The 16,673-nt window shown below is 57.8% G+C and overlaps 1 protein-coding gene across 1 annotated transcript in view; it reads right to left on the bottom strand.

Annotated features, from left to right (window-relative positions):
• Nucleotides 1-16,673, bottom strand: part of FAM222A (family with sequence similarity 222 member A) — a 55,527-nt gene that overhangs the window by 25,762 nt on the left and 13,092 nt on the right. The window contains exon 2 of the mRNA XM_082641411.1: nucleotides 921-1,052. Coding sequence (XP_082497537.1) covers nucleotides 921-1,002 — 82 coding nt within the window. The 5' untranslated portion in view covers nucleotides 1,003-1,052. The remainder of the gene's footprint in view (nucleotides 1-920; nucleotides 1,053-16,673) is intronic.

The following is a 16,673-nucleotide window of genomic DNA, read 5'->3' as shown; positions in this document are numbered from 1 at the left end:
GCTACAGGACAGGAACACAGGCTTATGTTACCAGATCCTCTGATTTGTGTTCAAGACACACTACATCCAGATTTTTATACAAATCTCCCCGTTTTTAAATGTGTCTAAATACTTGGGAAAAAAAAAAAAAAACCCAAACAACCTGTGGTGGTTAAAAACAATCAGATCAGAGGGTTTGGGAGCCCTGTCCTGGATGGCAAAGGAGGACAGACCCTTGGAGGTTACCAAGTGCAGCTCCCTAATGGCCCAGAGAGGGAAAATACAGGCCCAAGATCGCCCAGCAATTCAGGCCGCAAGCTGGGATCCCATTCAGGACTACAGTGAACTTTTGAACAACGTGGTGGTGAATTCAGGTGTGACTTACAGTCGGCCCCGCGTATCCTCGGCTCCTCCATATCTGAGGATTCAACCAACCACGGACCCTGTAGTACGGTACTATTCACTACGGAAAGAGATCCACCTATAAGTGGACCTGCACAGTTCAAACCTACATTGTTCAAGGGCTGGCTGTGTTTGCTCCCCCGTTATCCTCTCTGCTGACGCAGAGGGAGACAGACAGGACACACGGTCAGGTCACAGAAGAAGTGCTGGGGTCGGGGCCATGGTGCTGGTCGTGGTCAGAGAAGGCTGCTGGGGAGGAGGTCACGCCCAGTGGGAGTCAGCCAGACCAAGGGAGTGGGGAGGGACCCCAGGGAGGCAGCACAGCCTGGGCAAAGGCCTGGGAGAACACGGACGGTCCAAAGCAGGGTGGTGGTGGGCAGATGTGCCGGAGTGTGGACGGCTTTCCCCGCCTGGGAGCTGCCCTGTGAGGGCCCAAGGTGGGGAAAGCTTGGTGTGTCCAGGAGAGAGGCAGCCCCATGGACTCGGGGTGGGCAGAGGAAGGGGCGGGGCTAGGGCCACAAGGAGGGCGTGTCACTCACACTTGCGCAGCTCCAGGCTCTTGGTCGGGCAGACCAGGTGTTGGCCGGGGGCGTTCTGGGTCCTCTGCAGGCAGGCCAGCATGGCTGAGCTGGGGGCCCGCGGCGGGGGGGATGCGCTCTGCGGCAGGGGCCCTGTGAGGAGGGAGAGGAGGCACTGGTCACCGGGGCTGCTCTGGACCCACCTCCCCCCTCCCCGCCCAGCCCTGCTCACTGTGTGGGCCGCCTCCTCCAGGGGGCTTCCCGACGCCCCCAGGCCTGCTCAGACCCTCTCCCCCTCCGTGTTCCCCCAGCAGGCCGTCCTTCCAGGGGTGGTGGCCTCCAGCTCTCTTGTAACCGCCTGCCAGCAAATCCGTACCAACCTCCCCGCCCCACACCTTCAGCCTTGAGCTCATCAAGGGCAAAGACCCCATCTGGTCATCTTGGGAACCAACATGGAAGGGTGCCCGGGAACGGCCACTGGGCGAATGGGTGTCCCCACTTACTCAGGTGATGGTCTGCCCTCACCCCCCGCCTGGAGACTTCTCACAGCGCCCCTGGAGGGGAGATGCCCGGGATGGTGTCCCCGGGAGAACCAGAGGTGACCTGTGCTGAGCCCTGAGCCCAGGCCCTGAGGGCCACCAGGGCCCCCTGACCAAGTCCCCTATCCCGAACGGAAAGGGCAGGGCCACCCAGGGCAGCTCTGCCAGGCTGGGGCGAGGTCCCCCATGGGCAGCAGCTCAGATGTGGCTCCAGACAGGTCCACGTGTGCTCACTCGCCCAGATTCACACAGAAACGAGCATCTTTATCTTCACAGAACCCACTTTTCTGAGAACCCAGAGCCCCCGAGGGGCAGGGTGACACAGCCTGCCCTGGATGGATGGGGAGAGGGTGGGAGGTCTCCTGCCAGGGTCAGGGTAAGGAGAAGACGGGCTCAACCCTGGACACTACTGATGTCCACCCAGCCTGGGCGCCCCATGCCCACCCTGTCCTGCTCCCACGCCACCGCCACTGCCAAGGCCTGAGCCACCAAGCTGGGCTGGGTTGAAAAAAGAAGAAAGTGGAGGGGAGGGTGTGTTGAAGGGGAAGGAAGAGAAGTTATTTAACACTAAACAGGTGTCTGGAGCCCTAAATTCTGCCGCTTTCTTCTAATAATGAAGTATTCATGAGGAAAAGCCTTTTTTCACTACTTTCTTAAGATACTAATTTCACAACAAGCTCCTTGTTACGGCGCAATTATTCCAATCTTGTATTTCCCCGAGATGGGTGCAGCCTCCTGTCTGTCCTGGACTCCCAGTAAATGAAAGACAATCACGTACCCACCTTTCATTATGCTCTATTTTACTTTCAGCAAAGGTAGCCTGAAAGAAATGATTTACTCTGAAAGGGACTTTTATTCAGTTTCAAAACCAATTTTCTCCTATTACTGTCTCAGAAAAAAAAAAGAGAGAGAGAGAGAAAGTGGGGGGTGGATGGGGGAGGGTCGGTGGTTCTCATGCGCCACGCGCCCAGTCGCCATCCTTAATGCAGCGAAGCAGTGAAAGATCTGGTATCCACTTCCTGACTTTGATTTCTGGTAATTTTAAAATATGCCATTACAATCAGGCAGAAATTATACAGTTTAAAAAGGGAATGAAGTAGGGCTATTGCAGGGATGAAAGCCCTTGACTGCGGGAACGAGGCGCCGCTCCCTGGGGATGCGGACAGCGGGAGCAGGCCATGCTGGGGCCCTTTGGGACACACCCGCACACATGGGGGCAGCCGGCCCCCCTGGACACCCGGGGACACGTGGGCGTGCCGCCCGCCATGCTGGGCGTCCACATGCATCCCGGACGTGCTCGCTGCATACGTTTTCCTGCAGGTGGGCACACCCCGTCATACCCTTGCCCACCCCGACTGACACGCTCCTCTGGCACCTCTCAGTATACGCTGGAAGTGCATGGACACGCACAATCACGTGCCCACCTGGAAGGTAAGAGGCCTGTGGTGACCCGGGCAGCCCGGCCCCTCGCCCCTACTCCAGCCCAGAGCAGCAGCCACTTCTTGCTGCTCTGATGCAGGAGTTAGGGGACAAAGGGGATAGCTGGAAAAGGCCAGCCAGCTGCAGGACCCAAGCAAGCCCTCTCCCTCCACAGATGGGGAAACCCAGGCCAGAGGGAAGCAGCACCCTCCCCGGGGCCACCCAGCAGACAGTGACTGGGTGAACCTGCCCCCTCTCCACTGGGCTACACCGCTCCCCACAGGCTGGGGCAGCGCTGGGCCAGGAAGGAGGGAGGCCAGCCACCTGGCACACCGAGGAAACCTGGGCTGGAAGCCTGGAACCTCCCCTGCCCCAGTGCCTGCTGTGTGACCCCAGGGGAGCTACTGCCCCTCTCTGGCCTTGGAAAAGCACTTCCATGATCCTTCCCAGGTCATTTTTCTCCAGGGTCCTGGCCAAGCCCAGCCCCACTCTGGGAGGTCCTCCCCACCTCTGGCCTTTCACCAGGCGCTGGGGGCCCAGAAGCCCAGCCCCTCTCCAGCACCCCCCCTCCCCAGGGGCCACACACCCCAGCATGCTTTTCAGCTGAAAAGGACAGGCTGGGCCTGCAGTGCTAATCGTGTGAGGGGTAGGCTGCCTGTTCTGGGGCCTCTCTAGACCCCGTGAGCTGCCCTCCCAGCAGGGCTCTGGTTTCCGAGTGCTCGGATGGTGGACGACCGGGCAGCTCTGGGAGCCGAGCGGCCACGTGGCCCAGCCCAGGGGGGCCACAGAGGATTCCCCAGAGGAGACGGTATCCACGTGAAGGCCTCAGCTCAGCTTTTCTGGTGCAGCCACCTGGATCATTTCATCCCTCGCCTCTGAAGGACCAGCAGCCTAAGAGGCTGTCTTCACTTGGAGAGGAGCGATTTCTCTCTCTACACCCCCAATCCCCCCAACCCATTCTCCCTGCCCATTCTCCCAGGAGCCCTGTGCCTGCTGCTGGGGCAGGTGGGCGGCTCCAGCGTGGGACATGGGCAGGGGCCAGTTCGGTATCATCCACATCATCTACAAACAAGACAAACTGTCTTTGGCCATAAAAATTCTCTCTGGTCCCAAAGTAGAGCCTAACCTCCTTTACCTGGCCCTCAAGGCCACTTTGACCTGTCCTCCCCGCCTCCCACCCCCATCTCTTGTAGCTCCCTCCTAGCGCTCCCTCCAGCCTGGCAGCCTCCCACCTCCAAACCTTTGCCTGTGCTGGTCCCTCTGCCTACAGCACCGCCACCTGATCCATTTTAACTCAGACTCTGGCTCCCCTCCTCTGGGCATCCCCCCTCACAGCCCTAATCACACAGAGTTGTAATTGCCAATTTTCATGTCTGTCTTTCTCCACTGGACTGTGAGTTTCTCAGGGGCAAGGACCATGTCTTATTTGTCTCGTTCTCCCCAATGCCTGGCAAAGAGTAATCACTTAATAAATAGGTGTTGAATGAATGGCTAAGTTAATGAATCAGTTATTGTCAAATGAAGTGATGGAGGCCCAGAGAAGCCAAGCGTCCTGCACAAGGTCACACAGCAAGCTTGGAGACAGGACTGGAGCAGATGCCTAAAACACTCATGATCTTCCCATGACCCACCCCCCGCCCCCCACTTGGCATCATCCCATCTGCAGACAGCCAGCCCCTCAGAGCCCCCGCCCCAACTCATTACTGCCCCAGCCAGGGACCATCCTGGGAGCGCTGCTCATTCTGAAACCCTATCAGCAAATCGGGCTGTTTATAAGCCCAAGGTCTTTTGTGACTTTAATAATAAAAAAGGGGGGGAGGGGGGAAACGTCGCAAGCCTCAATGATTAGAATGCTTCGGCACCGTCCCTGACATGGGGGCTGATAAGACGCCTTATCTCGGAAGCACCCCTAGGAAAAGGTCCCCTCCACCAGATAACGCCCCCAGCTGTCGATATGCCCTTTCATAGCTGAGCTTTAGATAAAGAAAATGTGACGGGAGGGGAAAGAAAGGAACTTTCCAAGTCCGAGGAGGAACTGAATCTGTGCTGCTCGCCTTGGCAGAATAATGCATAGCAGAAGGACATCTAAAGGCTGTCTTTATTTTTATTAAAAGAACAGGGAATTGGGGCCTTTGGCCCTGCCCGCCTTTTGTCATCTCTCCCAGCCTGTCCTGCTGCAGAGGGTGTTGGGGAGCCACCCCCCACGCTGCCAGTGGGAACAGGGAGCTTGAAAATTACAATACGCGTGTCAGTGCTAATAGTGGCAGGTGCACATTGACTGAATGCTCCCTCTGGGCCACGCCCCACGTGCACCCTGTCTGTTGCGTCTCACAGCATCCTCCTAGCAGCTGCTGTGGTGGGTTCTGTTTTTAGCCCCATTTCACAGATTAGGAAATGGTCACAGAGAGCAGAAGTAATCCGCCCAAGGTCACACAGCTTTTGGGTGGCAGAGCCCGAGGGTGTCCACACGGCTCCACACTGTACGGCCTCCAGCCCTGGCTCCAGAAGCAAAGTCCTGCTTCTCCCCGGTGCCCACGTCTTTGGTTCTACTCTGGGAGGGGCTGGGGTCACAGAGAGGGAGACGAGAGGAGGGAGAGGGACTCTCAGGAATCCACCTACTCATCCCATAAACATTCGTGGAGGACAACGCGAGAGGCCTGCGTGAGCAGAACAGTACAGAGGTGGCTAAAGCAAGGCCCTGCCTCCAGGAGGGAACCGTTTCGAGGCAGCTGTCATTTACCCAGCCATTCATTCACTCATTCATTCATTCAGACAGCAAACACTCCCTGAGCATCTTTTGGGGGCCAGCCCCGTGCCATATGCTGGGAGTATGGAAATCGGTGAGAACATCCTGCCAAAACAGAATATCCAGCCGGAAGTGACTGCCTACTCCCAAGGCCAGCCTGTTCAAAGTGGACTTCCCTGGCCTCTCCCTCCGGCCTCCAATATTTCTCTGAAGTGGCAGGTGGGCAGGACTTTCCCCCATGTATCCTGTAGGTCAGCGGTCTGCCCCTCACCAGACTGGGCTGGCCCTGGAGCACGTGGAATGCAGGGACGTCCTTGGGCTCCACAGCAGGAGGCGGCTGTGACCCTGTGAAGGCCATGAGCGGTGCCGCTGCCAGCCTCTGTCCCTCCCTCTTCCCTGCAGCTCCCTACTCTGGCCTCTGTGGCTCCACTCAAGGCCAAAGACCCGCTGTGGCTTGGAGGAGAAGGTCATGTGAGGCCTTCCCGGCATCCAACGGGACTAGAAGTTCACAGTAGAGGGCCAGCCCCAGAGGCCTTAGGGTTGCACCTGCCAGGCAGGGGGCAAGCACCAGGGTTCTGATTGGCTGAAGGACCTTAAGGAAGCGAGAGCCCTTCTCTGAGTCTCAGTTTCCCTTGCTGAACCCTGACGGGCAGTGGCCCAGCCCATCGTAGGAGGGCCTTTGAGCCTCTGAGGGGATGTTAGCATGTGGTTTTCAAACACAATCCAGTGCACTACCTGTGTGCAAGACACGGGGCTGAGTCCACATAGGGCGGGTTCTAGATGTAGTCTGTTCTTGAGGGATTTGGAATGTTGAGTCAGGAAGCTGGTAGAACCCAGCATGTTAAGTGCTGAGTGGTCAGTCAGGACTCTGAGTTCCCTAAAAACAGGCGAAGGAGAAGCCTGCTATTCCCAGGCCCTCACAACCTTCACGGGGAGGGGGCAGGAGTGCCCCCCCCGCCCCCCCCAGTTCTCACCTCCATCCCCAGGGCTGCACTTGAAGCCTTGCTCTCCTTCACCCTGTCCTGGCCCCAGAGCCTGCCCCCAAATGCAGGGAAGAATTTGAAGTAGAGGCAGACGGCGGAGGGCCTGGGGAGGGGAATGAGCATTGTTTTGAGAGCCTGGAAGAGCTGGGTCGGATCCTGGCTGTGCGGCCCTGAGTACCGGCTCCCTTCTCTGGATGGGTCCCCACCACCATGAGCCAGGCCAGCAGCACAAAGCCTCAGAAAGCTCAGTGCCCCCTAAGCCACAAAGGGCAGGGTTTGCCTGCCCTTGGCCAGGAGAGAAGGGTGGAGGGGCCCTTGCCCGAGAGTGCCATAGGGAGCCTGGGTGCGCAACCCTTCCCCCACGATGGCTGGATCCACTGTCTGTCTGTCTGTCTTTCACTCCTGCCTCTACGGCTGTCGCTCGCTCCACCTGCCGTCCTATCCTGGCGCTTCCCTCCCTCCTCCCTGCTCTCTCCTTTCTCACTCCCTTCCTGACCCCACTCTCCCCGACCCCTTCCCCCTCCACCCGCCCCAACTCTCTCCGCGAGGCAGCCAGAGTAGAAGCCCTCCCCCACCCCCTCCTGCCGCTCCCTCCCCCATTCCTGTTCCAAGCCCAAGCCCGAGGCCTTCCAGGGGACCCTGTTAATAATTAAATGTTAATCTAAAAAGCAATTTGAGCTGCGGCTAGGCAGATCTGGTTAGAGATTGCATTAGCGTGGAGGAGGCAGGCAGGGTAGTTTTCTTTAACCCCTCTCCTGATCTCTCAAGCCCGGGAATCTTCAAGTCACACTGGCACTGCTGATTAAACTGGCGCAGGGCTTGGCTGTGGATAAAGGGGCCTGTGAAAAGTGATTATTTCCCACTGCCATTTGGGCTGCGGCACCAGAAAGGGAAGTTTCACTTTCTTTTTTTTTTAAGGTTGGGGGAGGGGGAGGGCACTGGCCCCTTCCAGAGGAGGCCTCACTACTGCCACGTATTACCGCTGCATCGATCCCCACCCCCAGAGGCCGGAGGTCTCTCTAAAATGCAAATCTGGCCACTGAGCATAACCTGGCTCCCTCTGTTCCTAGGACAGAGACGCCGGCCTCCTGCCTGGGGGACAGCACCCCTCCATTAATCCTCACTCACAGTTCCTAGCACCTTGTCTGGGCCCTACCCTGGGCAGACCACTGGAGCCACAGATGCTGGGGGCTCTGGGCTGCAGGGGAGGCCAAAGAGTGAACCACCAGCCACGAGTTCTGGATGGCGGGCAGCAGAGTCCAGAGGCGGGCATCCCTCAAAGACATGTCTCTCCCCTGCACACTTGCAGGCCTTTGCCCAGGCAGTCCCTTCTGCTTGAAGCACTTGAAATTCTACTCAGCATTCACCTGAAGCCCAGGTTCCTCAAAGCCTTCTTGGAGACACACGAGAGGCCCCATAAATGTTTGATGAATAACTGGAGTGCCCCAAGCAGCTCTCCCCGATCCCTTCTCCATGGGTTCACGGTGCCATGACCAGTGCTTGTGAACAGTAGGCCCTCAGGAAACCCTCTCATGAAGGAAGGATGGGGGAAAGGCTGGCCCAGGGAGCTAGGCCAAGGCGGGGCTCAGGAAGTATCCGACTGGGACACAGGGCTGCGGGCTGGGGTGGGCGGCGGTCCCCAGGACGTTCAGCACCATGGCCAGCTCCCAGCTCAGGCACCCTGGAAAATGGGGCGGGGCGGAGCCTGGGAGCCTAGCTGTCAGTCGCCATGGGAACTACCTTGATGTGATCTGCCCTGGGCAGCACTCCAACCTACAGAGATGACCACGTGACAAATTAAGCACCTACTATGTGCCAGGTCCTGTGCTAGACGCTGAGGCAGATGCCAGGAGAGGAGTGTGTGCATCAGAGGGGCAATTACAAGGCAGGGTGACAAGTGTACCCTTGATGGAGCCACCCTACCTAGCTCGGGGGCTGTCAAGACAAAGGGACAGCCCCACTGCCTCATAAGGGGGGTGACAGTATTGTGTCCCAGGCTTCAGAGCCAGATGCCTGAGCTTTGTCTCTTAACTAAATCCCAGCTTTATCCATTACGTCTGGTCTTGGACAAATGCCTCCATCTCTCTGAGCCTCAGTTTCCTCGTCTGAAAAAGGAGTTAATTCCTTACCACAGCTTAGTACACATAAAGTGCTAGGGTCACAGTAGTAACTCCCCAAGTGGTAGCCGTTACTAGTATCATTTATGATTATTATCAACAGGTAAGTAAGAAACAGCCAAGTGAACAAGGTAAGGGGGATGGGGTCCCAAGCAGAGAACTACACAGACAAGCTTATGAAGACCTGAAAGACATCAGTGGGTGTGGAGAACCTGAAGCAGCTCTGGGTTGCTGGAGAAGACCGAGAGCATCCCGTCCTGGCCTGGCAGGGTCACCAGGACAGAGGGGACAGCGGCAGGGTCCCCCAAACCTCAAGGTGGGGAGAGCCGCTTTCTGTGGACACGAGCTGGGTCAGGGCAAGGAGAGGCTAACAGCAGGTGCTGGGTGCATGGGTAGGTGGGGGGCTCACAAAGGCTCAAAAGCCACCCTGTCAGTGATGGGGTGAGATAGGCAGTCACTGCCACCAGCAGCAGACCTGGCTGGCTCTATCCCAGAGGCCCCCACCACAGTACCTAGGGGATGAATGCGGGGCTCATTCGCGTGAAAACGAACCTTCGGGAAGCCCTGGCTGGAGAGCAAAGCCCCCAAGTCTCAGAACCCCCCGGCCAGTTTCCCTGAGAGCCTTCTTCTCTGAGAGCCAGCTCCCAAGGGGGGAAGTCTGGGGCGGGGTCCCATCCTACAAGTCATTGGTTCCTCTCCTAGTTCTTAATGACAGAGTGGCAGTCACCTTCCAGCAAAGGGGCGGGGCGTGAGGTGAAGCCGTAATCCACACCAAATGTCGTCAGTGCTGTGGTGCTACTACAGTGGGGCCAGGGGAACCCAGCAGAAAGGCCCGACCCAGTATTTTTGGAGGAGGCCACGGACCCTTCCAAGAGGAGCAACATGTTACCAGGTGACTCTAGGGATAAGGGGTCTGGAAGAAGAAACACTGTGTGCAAAGGGCATAGGTAAGGTCCACTGTAGAGCCAGGAAGGGCTGGATGCGCCCAGCCATCCTCCCGCCTACTGCAGGTCCCTACATCCACAGTTCAGGGTTAACCCAGCAACGGAGAAGGAGAAAATCTAACACTCGGAGCAATAATAGGAACTCGTTTTTATTTTTAGTGTTCCCCATGGGCTCAGCACTTTACAGACATCACCTCATTTAACCCACCCCAGGCCTGGGAGAAGGAGAGAGATGATTACCATGGTGTGTGTACCCGTGAGGAAACAGAGGCCTGAGGAGGCGGAGGGGCTGGAAGAGGTGGGCCTGGGCCAGACGGGCAGGAGGTTTAGACCCTGGGTGGAGGGGAAGACCGGTGGAAGATTGGGCCCTGGCAGGAAGAGCCAGGAGTGCTTAGGAGAGAAGAGCCTAGGTGGGGGTGGCCGGTGAGGGCTAGTCTTTAAATCAAGGATCAACAAATACTTCTGGGGGTCAGGCTGGGGCAGAAATCAGTAGAGCCTTCCAGGCAGGGGTGGGGGAACAAGACAGGGCACTTGGGACCACTAAGAGCACAAACATAAAAGTATTAACCCCTGAGAGGCAAACCCCACTTCTGTGTGGGCCAGGTCTCCCAATTCTGCCCTTGCTGTGAGCGAGGCTGCGGATGCAGTGTCCCTAAGCCCTTCTCTGGTAGGGGAGCTCCCTCTGTGTCATCTGGCCGCAGGGCGCCATGATTTTAGTGCTGGGGTGCAGGGGCCAGACCACCTGGGTTCAAACCCCAGCTGGGCCAGAGCCTCCCCTACCGCTGGGGAGTTTGATTTTTCCTCTTTGTGCTTCTCTGCATTTATAATTTTTCTATGGTAAATATGCCATCATTTCTGTTTTCTTAAAAATAACTTTTCGGAAGGGATTTCAACCACTGACCACCTGGACACAAAGCTGGGGTGCTGTAAATTCACTGACTTGACAGGGAGACAGCGGTGGGCGGGGAGAGAGACAGGAGGAGGGGAAGGCATCGAAATCCAGGAGTGGAGAGACAGACAGATGGGAGCATATCGGGTCTAGCCCAGCTTCCAGCAGGTCCTCTGGACCACGCTTCTACAACAGGCCCCTGGTCCCACCAGGCGCCCCACCACCTACAGGCCTCCACTCGGGCCCCTTCACTGCACACTCCACCCTGCAGGGGCCAGGCTGAGCTTTCCTATATGGAACTCACTGCCTTCCCCACTCAAAACTCCCCCGCTGGCCTCCAAGGCATTTCTAACAATATCCTCTGCAGCCGGCCCTGCGCACACCCCTTCCTCACTCCTTGCCCACTCTGTCACTCTCCCCTGGTGCACCTGGTCCTCTCACAGGCCGACCCTGGTCTCACCCCAGGGCTTCTGCAATTACAGTTGTGTCTCTACCTAAATACTCTAGATCCAGTGCTCTCCTATAGAAATATAATGTCATTATAAATTTTCTAGTACCCACAGGGGGAATTATGTTTAATAATATATTTTAGGGCCTCCCTGGTGGCGCAGTGGTTGAGAGTCCGCCTGCCGAGGCAGGGGACACGGGTTCGTGCCCCGGTCTGGGAGGATCCCGCGTGCCGCGGAGCGGCTGGGCCCGTGAGCCATGGCCGCTGGGCCTGCGCGTCCGGAGCCTGTGCTCCGCAACGGGAGAGGCCACGACAGTGAGAGGCCCGCGTACCGCAAAAAAATAAATAAATAAATAAATAATATATTTTATTTAATCCAATATATCCAAAATAGTATTACTTCAACATGGAATCAGTATTCAAAAATTACTAATGCGCTATTTTATGACCTTTTTTCCATAGTAAGTTTTTGAAATCTGGGGTGGATTTCACACGTAGAAGACATCTCAGTTCAGGTGGGGTGGCACTCTCTGCGCCAGCTCCGTCCCCTCATTCACACCTCAACTCAAACATCACCTCCGCCAAGAGGCCCTCCTTGATCACTCTGTCTAAGCTGGCAACCCTCTGCCCCCGGCCACTATCCTGTCACCACTGTAGTTCCTTCACTGTCATTACCACTTTGAAATTATCTTATTGAGGAATGGTTTAGCATCTACCTCCTGTACTGGAGCACAGACTCTGCTGTGTTTGCACACTGGGGCACACAGTAGGTACTCAGGGTGAGCAGGTGGTAGGGGGTGGAGGTGGCAGCCTGGGGCCCTCGTCTGCCTGCCTCATTCCAAATTCTACTCTCAGTGACGAGAGGCAGAGGCCTGTGTGTGTGTGCGCACATGTGGGGGGGACGTGCACACCCACACGCACACATAAAGACCGCCCCCACCCCCCGCTTCTGAAAAGCGGGCCCAGAAGATGGGCCTCCTTTCAAAATCAGCCGGCGCAGAAAAACGCCTGTGACAGCACAAAGCCGAGATTGAATCAGCGACGGGGCCGATCGCCTGGTGACGGTTACAAATGATCTGATGTGGAAAGGACGGGATCAGATGTGTGCAGAACAACGGCTGCTCCGGCCCCTACACGCCAGACAATGGGCTGCTGGGCGGGCAGGCAAGCGGGCAGGTGGCTCCAGAAGCCCAGGCCGGAACGTGCCGATCGGTGCGGGGCCCAGGAGAGACTTGGCCGTGTCCCTGCACCGACTCACGTGAGGTCTGACTGACCAGGACGGTCGTTCATGCCACGCAAGACCAGACCCTCCCCAAGCGCCCTACACCTGGGAAAGATGGCCCCAGTGTGAGACCAAGTCCCCAGCTCTGGGCAGCTGGATGATGGCCAAATTTTTCTTGATCAGACTTGTCATTTCCAAACACTAAAAGAGAAATATTACTTTTGTCATGGGGGAGGAAAAAGAACTTTCTCCCTACTTCTTGTACCCCACCGGCCCCCAGCTTCTGCTCTCATAGCCAGGGGCCATGCCCCCTCCATACACAGCCACCGAAGCGGCTCCCACCTACCCCCAAGGGGCGGGGCAGGGCAGGGGTTTGAACCTCTGAGGGCGGAACTCCCTGGCTCTCAACCACCTCGTACTGAATGTCGTCCCACCTTGACCCTCTCCACAGCCCCTTGGGAGGAGGCTGGGCCCAGAGAGACTGCTTGGCTTGCCCAGGGGTGCACAGCCGGGAGGCGGCTGAGCCTGGGGCCTCACAGACCCAGCTCTAGTCTTCCCACTCTGAGGCCAGGCACAAAGCAGATGCTCAATAAATCCGCACTGAACAGAGGATACACTGGGGCCTTTCTTTCCCGAACACTCCTTGCATGCCCGGGGCTCACAGCTCTCCTCTCTGGTCATCTGCCCTGGCCCCTGGGGTCTCTCCCCTCCTTGCTTCACTGCACAGTTTACCACTTCAATCCAACCAACCCCTCTGCACGTCTGGAACACCTGGGCCCCCAGAGAACCGAGTGGGTGTTCGTCGACGCAGGTGGGTGAGCGGCACATCGGATGGAAGCCCCATCCCAAGCTGTGTCCTGGAGGCGCGAGGGCTGGGAATCCTCTGGAAGAGGGGGAGGGCCGCTTCCTCACAGGTCTGAGCAAGGGGCTGCTTCAGCTGGCAGCGAGCACATGAGCCCATCCTGAGAGGTGCGGGCACAGCCATGCCTCCCACGCTCCCAGGAGACAGAGGACAAGGGTTTGTCTGAGGCCAGCTGGTGGGGTGGGGGCATGAAGCTGGGTCTGCTGGACTCTCAGGCCTTTGGCAGGGCCATGCCAAGGGAGGGCTGGGATTCCAAGTGGGCACCCAATGTCCCACCAGCCACCCCTGGGGTGGGCACTGGGTCACCACCCTCAGGGGGCCACCATGGCCCTGAGTGGTGGGCGTGACTGTAGGCCGAGGCTGATGCCAAATAACCTGAGGCCAATGAAGTTAACCCTCTACCACCACCACCAGGACGGCATCCTGCTAGTCCTCACTGTCCAGACCTGCTAGACACTGCCCCCTTCACCCCTGACCGGTGGCATCCAGGAAGGGCCAAACAGCACCGCGGCTAAAGTGCAAACCCAGAACTGCTGTGTTTGTACCCCAGCGCTGCCACTTACCAGTGGGACTCTCGAGTCTGAGTTCCTTGGGGCCTCAGTTTCTCCATCTGAAAAATGGGGCTAGAAACCTCCCCTCCCTCACCCAGTCGTGGTGAGGACTAAGCCAGGTGATCAAGTACTGTCACTCGATCGGGGGCAGGGGCTATTCTGTTGCCCTCTTAGCAACTTCGAATCCACTGCCCACTAGGTGCCCACCGTGCCGGCGATGTCCACCCTCAGCTTTCACCGTCATGGACCAGAGACGAACGCAAGGGGCTTGCAGAGGTGAAGGGATTTGTCTGTGGTCCGGCAGGGGGAGGGGGCTGGGGAGGCGTCCGCAGCCCTGGCCTGGGGACCCTTGAGCCCCAAGATCTTAAGCCCCAAGTCCTTCCAGCACAGTTTCTCCTTCAACTCCCAGGGACAAGCCCCAGAGATGCCCAGGTTGGGGTGGGAGCGAGGGGATGGCTCCATTCACAGAGCCTTGCCTGAGCACCGGCTGTGCGCCAGGCTGTAAGGACCTGAAGAAGAATCAGACACAGCAGGCAGGATCAGGCGCACGCCCAGCAACCCCAACCCTGGGTCAGACGGAGCTTCGAGGGAGCCCGGAGAAGAGGGCTCATTCCCAGGACGAGCAGCTTCCTGGCAGGGAGGACCCCTGAGCCCCTTGACTGCGTGCTTCCGGGGGCAAGGGCAGCGGCTGGCTCGGGGTCCAAAGGCCCCCAACAGGGGCTCTTCTGACGAGCCAGGCCTTGGAGGGCCAACTGAACGGTGTGGGGCTGGGAGGGACCCCACCCCACCCCGTGGGCAGGCGCCAGAGGTAGTACTTTGCAGTCATTCACCTACCAAACCTCCTAACCTCCCTGCGGAAGAGACCATTATTATCCCAGTCTTCCAAGAGGGGAAACTGAGGCACAGAGAGGGCCAAGTCACTTGCCCAAAGCCATCCAGTGAGGGACTGACGGATCAGGGATCTGAACTCATCTCCACGTGGCTCTGCGATCCTGACCACCACACCCACACAGCCCTTGGAACGAGACAGCGCGCTGGGCAGGGGTGGGCAAGGACTCCGGGGCTGATCACTCTAGGTTCAAACCCCGGCTCTTCCTCTCCAGCTGTGCAGCCTTGGGCAGGTCAACTAACCTCCGCGTGCTTCAGCTTCCCCATCTGAAGAAAGGGGTTCAGATCAGTGAGGCTGAATTTTGGCATACGATGAATTTCATGCGTTTATTAAATTGGAAAAGAAAAGAAAAAAGTGAAGAACGTGAAAGCCGGTGGACTTAAGACAGTGCCCAGCCAGGTGTGGGGACAGTCAGGTCGCTGGGCCTAGGGCACATTTTGGCCCTGGGCCGAGGGCTCAGCCTGGCCTGGCCCAGCCCTGCCAGGTGGGTGCCAGGCCTGGGGAGGGGTGGCAGCGGTGTCTCCCAGCCTCGCCGGGGCACGCGCCAGCACGTGCGTGTGCGCGGCTGTGTGTGTTGCTGAAGCAGTTTCTATGCAAACATGTTAATTTGTTTTCATTTTGTGGTTTTTTTTCTCTCACAGGATAATTGGGTGAGTTTGAAGTCTTGGCGAGGCTGCTGATTATAGCTATTTGGGTGGTGCCCTCGTGGGGCTTGGGCCCTGCCTCTGGCAGTGAAGGCGGTGGCTGGGGGTGCCTTCAGGGGTGCGTGGAGCTGCCGCTGGGTTGTGGGGACTCTTCTTGGCCGGGGACGGGGATGGGGAAGGCAAGACATCCTGGGAGCCCCATCAGTCCCGCCACCCAGACACCACCACATCAGTGAAGGGTACAAATCCTGCCCACAAACATCTTTTCTGTGCTCTGTTTGTTGAAGTAAAAAGAAATTGTGACATGGTTGCCAGTATTGAAAAGAAAAGAACTAAAATTCCATCTAAAATTCTCATTGTCTGGTTTCTCTTGAAAACAAACTAAAGCTGGCAGCTCTGGAGCCCACATTCCCACGAGGCCCAGTGGCAGCTGCTTTGTTCATTGTGTCACCTGGTTGGCCCCTGTGGGTACCTGAGTCTTCCACCCGGGAGCAGGGCACAGGCTTTGGGATCGGATGGTCCAAGGCTCCAACAGAGGCTCCGCCCGCAGAAGCTGTGTGACCTCAGCCGGCATCTGCCTTCCTGAGCCTCCTGTCTCATCCGTAAACCCCTGCCTCGCCCTGGGAGGATTAAACCGAGATGGCCGAGCTTTCAGGAGCATAGTAAGGGCTTGGAAGTGTTGGCTCCCTTGGGTGGAGGAGGGAGAGCTGGGGTGGGACCTGCCTGCTCCTCGGATGTCCTGCACTTGACCCCATCCCCAGACATGCAGCCTTGTCACTGATCTGTTTGTTTCTTCCACTAGGCTAGGCAGGGACCTGGTCCTGATGGCCAGGGCTGCATCTTTGTTTAGACTTCACTGAAGGCCTACTACACGCCACACTGTGGACGGAGAGTTTGGAGAAAGAGGCTTGGGGCTGTGGCATTGGTGAGCAGGGTACAGGCCCAGAGGAGGGACTTGGAGCCCTTTAGGGAAGAGGAGAGTTGGAGTCACCCCTGAAGAGAAGGCATGAGTGTGCCCGCATGAGTGTGGGGTGGGGAAGGCGCTCCCGGTGGGAGCCCCGGCCTGAGCAAAGGCACAGAGCAGGGAACGACCTGGTGGGTGCAAGCTGGTCCCAGGTTGCTGGACTATGCCATGGGAAGCCAACTGGCCTTTGGGGGCTTCCTGTGGGTGGTTCTGGGCCTCCCACAGGGCTGGGCTCACAGACGGGACTTGGTCAGTGGCTGCAGGCCAGGTGGGGGTCAGAAGAACACTAAGAGCTGGGCTTTCTGGGAAGCTACCTTCCCTGTGTTCCTGGGCTCCTTAGGGCCCTGGGACCCTTGACAAGCCACTTCAGCTATCTGAGCCTCAGTCTGCTTACCTGCAAAATGGGGCTACGGCAGGGACGCAGTGAGCCAATCCCTGCCATGTGCTTGTGCTCCTAAGAGTCACTCTCACATCCCTGCCACCCACCCACTGCCTTGTCCTCTCACCTCTCTCAGGAGGTGGTAGGGGTGCCGGGAAACCCCAGGCCACATTTGTGC

Source organism: Mesoplodon mirus (genome assembly GCF_964341445.2).
Source record: "Mesoplodon mirus genome assembly, chromosome: 13".
NCBI classification, from domain to species: Eukaryota; Metazoa; Chordata; class Mammalia; order Artiodactyla; family Ziphiidae; genus Mesoplodon; species Mesoplodon mirus.
Note: the sequence above shows the minus strand (reverse complement) of the source record. Positions and strands in the feature narration are given on the sequence as shown.